Below are 13,645 nucleotides of genomic sequence, written 5' to 3' on the forward strand. Positions count from 1 at the left end.
TTTGCTGCTATTTAAACAGTACAAGGGTAATTAGGTGAATGAGTTGGAGTGTCTGTGTGTGTTTGCATGTGTGTGTAGCAGGAATTTCAAGCAACTTTCTCCATTAGCAAGAGACCCTTGAGAAGAGACGTGATCTGTCCCGCAGCCTTTCTCTGGGCCTTTACCTAGTTTGAGAGAGCTCCAGTTGATTCCTTTCTGAGGTACCCAGGAGGGCAAAGACAATTTCTGTTCACCTTTGCCATTCTGAAATGCACTGAGGAAGAAGCAGTTGAGTACCCAGGCTTTCCCTGTCCCCCCCAGGAGTAAAGGACCATGGTCTTCAGCTCCTGCCTGGACTTGATTTTGAAGTGATCCTGATGTAAGAAAGACGTTAGGGTTCAAAGCCGACGGCCAAGAAAGAATTCTTGAGACGTCTTTGGTGCAAAAAGGTGATTTTATTAAAGCACAGGAACAGGACCCGTGGGCAGAAAGAGCTGCACTGGGGTCATGAAGAGTGGCCCATTATATACTTTCAAGTTGGAAGGGGGATAGCTTAAGTCTCTAAGGAATTTGGAAACAAGGTTTCCAGGACCTCGAGGGGACTAGCTATTGTTGGGAAAAGGTCATTTATTACTGTCTAATAAAACCTTAGTCATGCGACCCTTCAGATGTATATTGGTGGGCCATATGCTTGGGGGATGATTGCCAACATGTATCTTGGGGGGTTTAGCGATAAAGGAAGTTTCCAAAAGAATTTTTATATGTTAAAGTAAACTTACAGGATCCTGGGGGGGGGGCTAAGATTGCCTTTTGCCCTTAGCAAAGTGTCAACATCAAGGCAGTTGGGCCCTAGAGGAATGTCCCTCTGCCTGTTTCAAGGACTTGTCAGTGGGCTGTAGGTAGTAAGGAACTGTAATAATTTTTCTTCTGCCTTTGTTTCCCACGTCCATCCCTGTTAGTCCAGGTGAGGACAGGGCCAAGGGCCAAGGGCTTGGCCCTCTGGGCCCTTCAGGGGTTGTGCAGGGTGGTTTCCAACAGGAAGATTCTGGGGTAGCCCTGAGTTTTACCGATGATTTGGGAGTAATTCAGGAGCGGAGAACAATACTTACTGATGTTCCAGCTAATTTTTCTGTTTTTCTACACCACCCTGGCAGAAGTCTGTAGCTGCATCTGGAAATGGATGAGAGCGAGTGGGATGTGGCTTGATTGGTTTATCTTTGCTGATTGTGTAATCTTCCCGAAAGCCCCAGGATACCTCCTCTGCACAACACTGATGTCTCGCAGAAATTCTGAGTGCGTTTGGCTGAACCAGCTCACCAGTTTTACTTCCCTTTGTCACTTGATGTTGCAAGGGAGTTTCACACTTTGTCCCATCTGCTCCAGGCGTGCGTGTTGCCAGCATGGGGGCCTCTGAAAGCCTTGATTAGCCTCCGCCTTTTCTACTTTTGGTAAAATGTGAAGCAGTGTGTAGTTGCCAAAACCCCAGTGATACACGTTGCTAGGGTCCATCTACTTCTAAGGATTTGCACTTTTTCTTTTAATGTATTAGGTAGAACTATGTAAAACTGGCATTTTCGTGGGTTAAAAATCGTAGAATATTGTCCATTTCATATGTTTTTAACCTAGGATCGAAAACATGTCTATTCACTAGAGATTTTTTGAGCTAATACTTAATTCTTATCTGCGTTTCATATGGCCAGTCTAGCATTCGTATTTATAAACAGGACCATAGCTTAACTGCTCCTTACTGTTTTTCCCTCCATTTTATTATGAAAACTTAATCACCATTTACATTTGAAATCTAATATAAACTTCTTAAACTTAAAACTCTTCTCCCCTTTAAATATGATTGAATTCTTGGTTCCCAGGCTCATCACGTACCATATAAAAATTATTTTGAACAAAAAGTTTCAGTAATGAGACAATCATCTCATTTTCTAGAAGGTCTCACATGACAACATGTTGCATCATAAAAATAGACTCTTCTACCTTTGCAGAGGCTGCTGTTTAATCATATTGGAGAAGGGGCCTTGCCACGCAGTGACCCAAATCTTTCTGCACCTGAGAAAGGTGGGTATCAAGCCAGTCTCTTCATCAGTCCCGCAGGTGTAAGGGTTTGTTTTGTCCTCATTTTCTCCAGTCTATCGTGTGTCTGTGTGGAAGGCAGATCTCCTTTTCTTCGTGACCGGGACTAATTTTCCCTTTACGGGATTCATGAAAGACAGTCCTTCGTGTTGTGTTCTTTCAAAACTGTTTTCTTGTAGAATTGAACAGCAGAATCGGAGCAAGTTAGGAACTCCTCGGTTCCATGCCTTTGGGGTCTGGTCACCAAGGCAATGTCCATGCTCCCCTAGACATAGCTGCTGAAGAGACTACTTGTCCAGCACAGTGAAAATAGCATCTTCGCAGATGGATTCCCTGGTCCCACCCTTTGTCTCCCTTACAAAGCTCATTCTGCCGGTTCATCTGTTTGCGGTGACTCAGATACTATTTAAGAAGTGCAATCCAGTGCATAATGGAGTGTGCCCTGCCTCAAGGTCACACAAAAAATGAGAAACATACGCATAGCAGTTAATAGCCAATTAGCATCGGTCTGTGCAACACGGCAGGAGAGGAAGAGCAGATCCAATGTGACTCCCTCCACCGTGCGAAGCCTCGAAAATCCGAGAGGTCCCGTAAGCCAGTGAATCGAGCCACTAATGAAATGTTCCCGTAAAGTGCACTTTTATTGTCCTCATTAAGAACTAAACTGTATTGTCATCAGACTACACAGATAGATTAACATGCACACTTTCCCTGGGAGATTGAAATTAGGGAGATGGTAGCCGAAATGATTTTAAAACATACATTTTGCTTGAATGTTACACGTCACATTCTAATCTTTGCCTGAAGAACTTAATCTTTGGTAGAAGGGCTGAGAAAACTACTACCACAAAGCCAATTTAAAACGAGCTGAGAAAAATCGTTTTAAGAGTGGTGATTCCATCCCCTGAAGTTAATGTGGTTATTTCGAGTACGATGTTGCAATCCTAGCCGTGTCCATCAGATGGCGGTGTCTGACAGGGAGCGAGCCACCAGACAGCTGAGGACCCGCTTTTGGAAACCTGATTTCCTAGCGGCTATTTATAATCTTGTGTGTCTTGCCCTTGCTCCTAACAGGGCTGTTCCATATTTCTGCATCTTACTGAAGCATGGAACAGACAAATTACAAAAAAGGAATGATACTATCAGCATTCCAAATTACTTTAAGGACATACCTCAGCATCATCCATTGATTTCAGGAACAAGGGTCCTTTTCCCAAAGAGCTGGTCAACAGGATGTGTGGCGTGATTGTCCTGCCAGGTCATTGAAATATTAGGCTCTCACTGCCTTCCCCCTTTTGGAGTGCCACTTGTCCAGAAGTTCCACTAAAAACTGAGTTTTAAAATACTCTAGTGACTACATCCTCCATCTGTTATCCAGCATCTAGACACAGGATTCTGCCGTCTAGTGTAGAGACCTGTAGTTCTGTTTGCTTGAGGGGAAATAGGCTAGCACCCAATTAATGTCAACTATAACTGTGAGATAGAAAATTAAAGGTTTAGTATTTAGGAGGTTTCTTGGGGGTTTTTTGTGTTTCTTTTAAATCCAGTTGATTTTTTCATTCTGGATAATTTTGACTTTCTTCCAAGATCTCAAGTGTTCGAAGGGCAAAGTGGACCGTGTGTTTTTAGCTGTGTTATTCCCTTCCAGCTGTGAATCCCACCCCTAGCAGCTGGAGCCTGGACAGTGGGAAAGAAGCCAAGAACATGTCGGATAGTGGGAAAATTCTCTCTCCCCCTGTCCCTCCAAGACCCACACAAACTGGTGGGTATTTGAAGCATTTGAACAATCACTTTTATAAAATAACTTTTATGACTACTCCTCAGAGAAAGGTAGGCGTTTGGTGTCTGAGGTAAAAACCTTAGTAGCTTAATTCATTTACAGTGTTTTCCCTCGCTCCTGAACGTCTGACTACACTAAGTCAGACAGTACTCCGTTCCTTTTAAACTCCACAGACAGATTTCGTAGCATGTTCTCCTGCTAGGCACCATCCTTAAAACTTGGGGAGGGAAGTACCCTAACCTATGCTAAGCCATTAGTATTTTCTCTGTCCTTTGCTTGAACCACCTCATTCTTATCGACCTCTGCTAACTCAGCCACTTCACTCTTATTCGGGTCTGAGGCCAGGGTTTCACGTGGCCCTGACATAGGAATTGACTATAACTTTGATAGGCTTGTGGAGAACAACTAATCTCACGTCCGTTGCTATCCCTTGTGTAGAGAGGTCTGTATTCAAGAGTGAGTGAAATTTCTCAGGGTGCCTGGGTGGCTCAGCCGGTTAAGAATCCAACTGTTTGATTTTGGCTCAGGTCATGATCTCAGGGTCGTGGGATCGAGGCCCACATCATACTGCATAGGGCTCTGCGCTCAGTGGGCAGTCTGCTTGAGATTGTTTCCCCATCCCAGTGTCCCTCCCCTCCCACTTGCACACATGCTCTCTAAATAAATCTTAGATCTCTCCAGGGGTTGATTGAGGGTACTGCATCCCCTTGGGTGGTGGTTTAAGAAGCAAATTCTTAGACCTACTGAATCAGAAGATCACCATTTCCAGGGTAAGGCCCTAGAGTTGGTATTTTACCAAAACTTTCGAGAACCACTGAAAATTCTTAAATTTTCTTTATGAGTTTATAGCAATAACAGACCCCCTTTCCACCTGAATATGCCATTTGCTTGGTGACCTTGGTGACCTTGGTATGGTACAGTCTTTAAGACCTGTTCTGCTGACCCTGCCTATCTTGGTAATGGGGAAGTCTTTTCAACATTTGCACACATCTAGAATAGTTTGGGAGCTTTACAAATATAACTGGCCTAAAGGCAAGAGAAAACACGACATCATTTTCTTCACGGATTTTTCTGGGTTGCTCATTCAGGTTTCATTTGCTGTATTTTAGCATCTCATCTTCTTTTACTGACTTTTTTTTTTTTTAACTGTGCGTTACCCAGTTTGTTCTATGCTTAAAGTCACAAATAGGTTTTGAAAAGCATGTGAGATTTCTCAAGAGAACAAGAAATAACTAGGCTTCCTCGATAACCTGCATCAGAGTACCACTGTGGCCCAAGACAGTTAAAATTCATCAACCAAGTAATTTGTATCTTATTCATGCTGCACATATACTTTACCTAATAAGTCTCCAGTTTAAACTGGTTGTATCACTAATGTCGGAAACTTGAAAAGCGTTTTCAGAGGAACAGTGAAGATCCTAGGCCCGGTCAGACTTGGAGTCAAGGATACTGTTGGCACTCTTTTAGGTCTCTGGGGACAAGCTGTGGCTGCAAGGGCTGCCACGGAGTCCACGGTGGTGGGGTCACGGAATGCCTGAGTCAGGAAGAAGAGGAGCCTGAGCTGCAGTGAAGCTTCCCTTCCGCCACACGCAGCGGTGGCACGAGTGCGGTTCCCAGGCAGCATCCACCCCCGCCCCCGCCGGGCTAGAGCTAACAGTGGAGTTTGAACGTGGCCGGTGCTGCTCTGAGCACAAGGCAGAGGCCGCACACCCACAGGGCCACAAAGGGCCACGCCCCCCGGCGCCCCAGCACCCAGAGCACGCGGGTGACCTTGCCTCTCCCAGTTTCAGCGGGCAGGGCTGCCCTCCCTTCTGCACTGATTGCTCTCCTGGTCTGTCCTCACGTCGTCATCCGTGGTCACTGTCGGGAGATCCGTAACTGTCTGTCTTTATCTCCTTCAGCCTCTCTAGTTTTCTTAAGAGTTGCAAACCTCCCTTTGGCAGCCGGGACAAGGGCAGCTGATCACAGAGCAACAAACCCTGAACTCAGTGAAACCTCTGTAGGTGGAATTGGGACATCGGGCTTACCCTCACGTGTTGACTGTGTCACGGCAGCTTTCCGTGTGCGTGCTTGTGTTTCAGGGGCTGGACCTCCGAGCACACAGAGCAGTGCTGTCGCGTGCTGCATCCCAGCTGTAGGGTTCGAAAACCCGGGGGGAGAAAGAGAGAGACAGCACTTCTGTGCCATGATGATGAAATCCATAGAGCACCACAAGCCCCCCCCCTCACCCCCCAGGGACAAAGGGAAGACCTGAGTACAAGCATAAGGGGGAGAAATGGAACACTTCTCACTTGTTTGGACGTGGCCAAGGATTTTCTGTTTCGGGAGTACTGGGATGTGAAGAGGGATTGGGCTGGTGTAAATTTATGCTCATGGACCCCTTCTCACCTGCCTAGATGGCGTGGGTCTCCCCACTGCTGCTCAGACCAGAGTCAGCAGCTATTTTCCAAAGCCTTCTTCCTGGCACCTCACACCTAAAAGCACCTTTTGAAACAGATCGGGCAATGGAAAAGCATCTGGACTTCTGGGAAATGGGACATGGGACCAGTTCAAGTCCCTGTCACTTCTTTATAGCGTCATGTATGCACTGGTGACTTTTCACTAATTCTCCCATGTCTTGGTGCTGCCGTCCTTGGTGACGAGTCTGTCTGGGACAGGCATCCTTTAGTTTCTCCCCTTCCCCCTTGCCTAGGAGGTCTCTAGGCACTGAACCGTCTGTATGGGTTTGCACACAGAGGGCATGTGCAGACAGCCTTCTGGTTTTTCTTAATTCAAAGCATTCCTCTCTGTTTACAGCTTCACCAGCAAGACATACAACATCGGTGTCCCCCTCACCTGCTGGGAGATCTCCGTTGAAGGTACAGACTCATATTTAGACTCCAGCTAGAGACTGGCCCCACATTTCTTCTTTCCTTACAATTCATCTCTGGTATATCACTGAGCTGCTTTCGTAGGTACAGACCAGGCAAAGAACATCTAAAGAAGGGATGGAGAAAGATTGGTAAGAAAACACTAGGCTTTCCTTTCAGGGAGTCGCCTCCATCAGTGGAGCCATCTGTGTTCAGCTTATTAGCCTCATTCCCCAAATAGTGGCAATGAAAATGTACGGACTAGAATCTTTGTAGACACTGATTTAGGAAAGAAATATGGTCCCACTGTATTTCCTAGGATGTTTTCAGTCTGGTCTTTTGGTTTCATGGACATGAAAAAAAAGAAAAATTGAAAAACTCACTTATCAAGCCTAGTAAATGGTCCCCTCTGCCTTTTTGCTTCTGGCAGCCTCAACCATTTGGCAAAGTCAAACCCAACTTTTTCCCCTTTAATGTTTTATACCAACATTTTCATTTATGTTAGAGATATATACTTGATCACGAAAAACAAGACAGTAAAGTGAATAAAAAAATTTCTAGGAAACAAATTGAAAAGCCTTTAAAGGTGAGACGTTTAAATTGATAGGTAAACGTAGGCAATTTAACATCTCTAAACATACAAAATCCCTCATGAAGGTAAAGAATAATATTTAGTCTCTATCCAAATTGAATCAGACTGGCTGCAAGGATTGTCAATACTTATAGACATTGGTGTTCGGAGCTGCTGCACCAGAGGCAAATATGGGGTTGAAGTGAGTGTTAAAAGAATGATTTTTGTATCTGAGTGACTGAGGACTTACATGCTCTGTGTCCTTTTTGTTGAGGAGGTATTTCTAGCTAATGTGAAAGAAAAAGACAAATTAGCTTCTAAAAACACATAGGGGAAGGTCGTGATCCAATGCATCTGTGTTGCTAAGGATAGTTGCTGATAGAAACTGAGAATCTGGAAAACAAAAGCCCAAAAATGGAGAAAATTGCAAAGAAGTGTGATTTCATTTGCATTGCCAACATTTCTGATGTAGAAATTTGCTGGAGAGTGCAAATTATTTGCTAGTTTTTTTGGTCATTCTGCAATGCAGCTGTTAATCATAACGTACACGTGACTGCATTTGCTCTGGAAGCCACAGGCTGTCACGTTGAAGTGATGGGAAAGGAAGCAACACGATGTTTCCACGTCTTGCATTTAGCCTTACTCGCAAGGAGCTCCCACATATTGCTGTGCAATTAACATCTGCATTTCCCAACTTGATTTTGCAGAGTAGTAATAAGACGGCAAGTCTTAGAGATTGATTCTGTAAAAAGAATTGAAGGGATGAAAATATTCAAGTAGCTATCAAACAGCCCCATTTAGCAAGTGGGTGTAGACTTTCTCTCTGCAGAGCTGGTCAGGGTAGCTCTGTAGCCGTATCTACACAAATGAGGTTTGGAGAGAAAATGAATGGAATGTTTCTGTTATGACTCCTGTGTTACATTAGAGGGCACACTGCTACCAAGTTACCAGCTTTGCTATGACTAGAATGCACTTTGTTGCCTTAACTTAGTCTTTTCAGCAGTTAAATGATGGAGTTAATCTTGTGGGGAAGACTGAGCTTACCTGCCTTATTTTAAGCTTGCGGTCTAATTGTTGACAGTGAACAGCAGTGAATCTGGATCTCTTAATTGGCAACGCTGAATTTTAGGCTCCTGCTAAATGAATTTGTGTCCAGCACTATTTTGTTTAAAAAAAGAGACCAAGGTAGAGTCACTCTACGATAACCTTTCACAAAATGTTTTCCATAGAAGGTAGTTTTATAGGCCATGACCTGATAAAAGAAAAAACAGTCTGTGGTCAGATAAGTTTAGAAAACCCTGGGCTGCAGCGTCTTTTCATTTTCTTGATTGTACGACTTTAACATGCTACTATGCTTTGAATGCTCTCCCAGAACCCTCCTCTCACAGAGCATCACTTTTCCACAGGACACCAGTTAGGGAAGTAGCAAATTCAGATGCCCGCAGGGAAGTAGCAAATTCAGATGCCCGCAGGGTAAAGAGCTAACATGAGTGAAGGAAGCTGATAGAACACAATGTGAAGACTATAGTAAACTGAAGAATTCATGCCCATCTCTAGGGGAAAGCCCCTGCTCACGTTCAAAAGATCTCCATGAGGAGAAAGCAAGCCATTGTTGCTAGAACTTCTAGTTTCTTATCAAATGCCAAAACTCTGGGGTTTTATGAGAAAACTTATTTTAGAAAATTAGTAACCACATCAGGTTTTGTAAAAACATGCCGGATGAAAAGGCCCCGCTTCAGTCTAGAGCCCAAGAGCTGCCTTTGTAGCGATTCTGCAGCTCACGGATGTGCAATGGGAGAGAACCCAGGTGCAGGCCTCAGGTGCCTCACTCCTCCTCCTGAGGTCTTTGGTGGGGGGCCCACCCCTCTGTCAGATGGCCCTGGCGCCTATCCTCCATTCTGAGCCCCGCCCCGCTGACCTAGAAGAGGAAAATGGCACTCCCAAAGCTTTCTGTTGTTTCTGCCGCTGCCCGCCTTTCAAATGATGGGACTAATTATATACCTCTGAATGTTCTTCCTGATTACTTTTAGCCTCTTTCTGTCCTGGAAATAAAAAGTCAAATGGGCAGTGAGGTGAACCGAGTGAGTGGCAGGTGCACGCCGGAGGTCCGGCTTGCTGTTTGCGGAGAATGACACCGCCTGCCATCTGAGGCTGGGTGTCTGCATTAGTCCAGCAGCAGGGCTGCCATAAGCCAGCACCACAGTCTGGGCAGCTTCAACAACGGAAATGGATTTTCTCACAGTTCTGGAGGCTGCAGGATCCAAAAACAAGGTGTCTGCAGACCCGGTTTCTCCCGCGGCCCCTCTCCTTGGCTTGCAGATGGCCTCCTTCTCCCTCTGCCTTAACACGGCCTTTGCCCTGTGTGCACGCGCCTCTGTGCCACATTTCTTCCTGTAAGAACAAAGGTCAGATCGCATGAGGGCCCACCCAGAAGGCCTCCTTTTAAGGTACCCCCCTCTTTCAAGGCCCTGTGTCCACAACGGTCCCATTCCGAGCACGGGGAATGAGGGCTTGAGTTCGTGGGTCTGGGAGGGTCAGAGCAGCCCGGGACTATGTTGATGACTCTGCCGTGTCTCCCCCTCCGGCCTTTCTCTCCTCCCCCTTCCCTGCGAGCAGGGCTCGGTGCAGTCTTTCACCCCGTCTCCGGTGGAGTACCACTCGCCAGGCCTGATCTCCAACTCCCCCGTCCTGTCGGGCAGCTACAGCAGTGGGATTTCTTCTCTCAGCCGGTGTAGCACCTCGGAAACCTCAGGCTTCGAGAATCAGGTGAACGAACAGTCGGCGCCGGGGCCGAGCTACAGCGGGCCGGAGGAGCCGGGGCGCAAGGAGAGCAAGACGCCGCCGCCCTACAGCGTGTACGAGCGGACTCTGCGGCGGCCCGTGCCGCTACCTCACAGCCTCTCCATCCCGGTCACGGCCGAGCCGCCCGCGCTGCCCCCCAAGCCGCTGGCGGCGCGGCCCGGCCACCTGGAGAACGGGACCCGGAGGACTGAGCCCGGCCCGCGGCCGCGGCCCCTGCCCCGCAAGGTCTCGCAGTTATGAGTCCGAGCCCTGGCCTTTTACAAGAGAATAGGCAGTATGACGAGGAGAGATTTAGCGTAGGCACTTTAATAACTTACTCAGATTTGTCTTTCAATGAATGGAATTAAAACTTGCTTATTAATATGTTGCACAGTATTAAAAGTTATTGATCTCAAGCGCCAGATGTTACATGAAGTATGGCTGACTTTCCTTACAACGTCTCTCGTTTGAAAGTGGTAAATAGTGTTGGAGACTTCTTTTGTATCTTTTTACGTTCATCTTTTTTATATAGTTTCATCTTAAAACCAATAGGGTATTGTCCAACAATACGGCGCGTGATGTTGTATACTTTTTTTTACTGAATACTTGATACTCCGAGAAAGCTTACCAAGTCAATGCACATCCTAACGCAATGGTCCTTACTTTAGAAGACTTCTGTAAATAAGGGGAGATTACTGGCTCTGTCCGTGAACAGACTGATCAGTGCCCATCAACAGAATTACGAGGTAAAGCAGGCTACTTAGACAATATACTTAAGGGGTTGCAAGGAGTAGGACTGCAGGTTATTTTGTTCTTGACACAAAATAATTCTTTAAGGTTGCTTTTGACATTTGACCACTGTCTACTTTAAAACTCTGTGAATCCGTTGGCAAATCCTTTAGTACCCTGACATCATGGTATCTACTGTATTTCTTTTCAAGGTTTCAGAGTTCCAAGCGGCTAGATTAAGCAAAAGACCCCGGGAGAAATGTTTACTTGAATCTTGTGCTTCTGTACTTGGTAGTTTCCTCTGCAGCATTTGTCATTGAAGAAGAGCAGATGTTCACGTGTTAAATAGGCACAAATTAATGTGTCCCACTAACAAGAATTCAGGAATCAATACAGGACAGTATTAAATCAGTAGCGTAAATGAAGAAAAAAAACCTTAGAGAAAATACATTAGCATGATTAAATGGCAAAAGGACTTTGAAGAGGTAAGGGCATTAACTTTCAATTCTGCACCAAATAGAAAATTCTTCACAACTCTCCAAGCTCCTACCGGAGCTTGTCTTCTGAGCTGATCCTGTTTTCTGAAGGGTGAGATGGCCGTAGACCCCTCTGGCTTGAGTATATGCCACCCAGCATCTCAGACCTAGGTAAGGATGCTGACGCCACAGTTGCAGGAGTGTGAAAAAAGCACCTTGTATGTAGTAATGTATTTTGTATCTTTGTTTTTTTCTTTTACTGACTGTTTATAACACTCAATTGACAATAAATATGAACTGTATTTTAAATCATACCGTTAAATATTTTCCCTCTTTTGTTGGGAAGCTCATTTTAGTTTAACCGTGTTTGTTTTTGTTGATAGCTTACCTGGAAGGCAGTGACCACTTTTTTATATTCTCTTAATGAAACCATTCAGCAGGTATATGCTGTTGAGGCTGGTTATAGAGGTTTTCTATAATAAATGTTCAAGTATTTTTGTACATAACTGGTTAATTTTAATAAGAGATACCATTATGTGTAAAAAAAAAAGTAAAAATGAAAGCAAACAGTTGTGGATGCAGTATGATTGTTATAATTATGCCAAATACTTTATGTATGGAGAAAGAATATTTGTACATATGTGCTTTTAACAATAATTCTGCCATATTGACTTTACAATTTTGAATGTCAGAAAAATTAATATATGTTAAAATATTTATGTTTAGTGGAAGTATTCACTATTGAGAAAAGGAACATGAATTTTAGCTTTGTATCTTGCAAGTTTGGCAGTCGGAAATTTCTGGAACTAGCTTTTGCTTTTGATGATAACACTTTGTGTTTGTAATCACATTCTTAGAAATATATACACACACATACACATAGGAAGCTCCATATTCCTGTTGCTTTAAAGAAGTAAAGCCTTCCATTTAAATAAGTTGACATGCATAAGGTAACAAAGCTTCTTTGATTTCCTTTTCCTTTGTAATTTAATAGACTGTTGACTAGTGCTTGGGCACTGTATAAATCAGTGTTATTTGCTCTTGAAGCCATTTTTTTAAAAAAGTTTTTTTGGCTATGAACAGTTCAATTTATCATGTGCGTGTATTTCTGAAGCAGCTATATAGCAGAACATTTTAAAAAATTCTGTTAGCTCAGATGTTCATGTTGGTTGCTGCTGAATGGTAAATATTTAATAAAATTACCTGATTAATCTTAATATAACTGTCTTTATTCCTGTAATCAGTGTATCTTTACCTGAAACAGACTCCTTTGTTGATAGATCCTGTCTTGGTGTTGTCTTGCCTTGGTTGATGGCACTTCTCCCAACAAAGCTTATTTATGCCTTAGAGAGAGAAAAAAAGTTGAAAAAGTAATGGTATTGGTTACTACCAGTAGAGAAGTAAGATTTACCTGGGTGGTAGACTGTTAATTAACCTAACCGGAGCTGTTTTAAAAAGTCAAGCCATCGAGGTGCCTGGGTGGCTCAGTCAGTTGGGTTGATTGTCCAACTCTTGGTTTTTGGCTCAGGTCATGGTCTTGGGGTCCTGAATCCATCCCGCATCCCTGCCCCCCTCCATCCCGTGGGACTCCATGCTGGGCATGGAGCCTGCTTGGGATCTTTCTCCCCCTTCCCCTCTGTCCCTCCCTCTTGCCCCCCCCCCCCCCACGCTGGTGTGCCTGTGCACGTGCTCTCTCAAAAAAATTTTTTTTAATTAAAACCATCCAGGTTTCTTTACATTGAAAAACTTGACACAAGACAGATAACTGCCAGGGGTACAAAGGAATAACTGCCTTTGTCAGCTCTGACAAACTATCCGGAGGCCGGCTTTTCTCCCTGATTTTCATAAAAAGATGGGAATACATACTTGACAAACACTGGAAAACCCATCGACTACAAGATTTCTGTTACTAGAAGCTGGCGTTTAATTTTGTGAGAGGTGTCTATGCTGTGTTAGGGTTACAACATTTATGTAACTCAATGCTAATAAGCAAGCCATTGTCTAAAGCCTCCCTCCCATTAAATACCAAAACCCGTTTAAAGGCCATAGTCAATGTCCTCCTGATTGTTTCTCAACATTAACTAAGTGATTTTAGAGCATTTTTGGATCATTTCCATTATAACGGAGCCCGTATTTCGATTCTACAAGCATAATTACAATATGAATAGCTCTGCTTCCTACCTAAGTCGTCTTCTCTCTGGATTGTTATTGATTGTTCTACAAAGCACAACGAAGAGAATAACAAGTTGCACAGCTTTACCTCTATTTGATCTTTACATATTAAAACGTGGCTGTACCAAAATGAATTCTTGGCTATTCATTGAAATAAGCCTTGCCCTCATCACGTAAGAATACCATAAAAAAGACTTGAAAAACTGGCCAAATTCCAATACCC

General features: G+C 44.2%; 1 protein-coding gene across 1 annotated transcript in view; it reads left to right on the forward strand.

The window, feature by feature from the left end:
• DOCK4 (dedicator of cytokinesis 4) overlaps positions 1-12,463 on the forward strand; it is a 409,266-nt gene extending 396,803 nt beyond the window's left edge. Inside the window, exons 49-52 of the mRNA XM_040644086.1 lie at positions 1,977-2,049; positions 3,713-3,826; positions 6,641-6,702; positions 9,881-12,463. Of these exons, the coding sequence (XP_040500020.1) occupies positions 1,977-2,049; positions 3,713-3,826; positions 6,641-6,702; positions 9,881-10,306 (675 nt within the window). The 3' untranslated portion in view covers positions 10,307-12,463. The remainder of the gene's footprint in view (positions 1-1,976; positions 2,050-3,712; positions 3,827-6,640; positions 6,703-9,880) is intronic.
• The last annotated feature ends 1,182 nt before the right edge of the window (positions 12,464-13,645 follow it).

The sequence above is a fragment of the Ursus maritimus genome, unplaced genomic scaffold, assembly GCF_017311325.1.
Source record: "Ursus maritimus isolate PB19 unplaced genomic scaffold, ASM1731132v1 scaffold_3, whole genome shotgun sequence".
In the NCBI taxonomy this organism is placed as follows: Eukaryota; Metazoa; Chordata; class Mammalia; order Carnivora; family Ursidae; genus Ursus; species Ursus maritimus.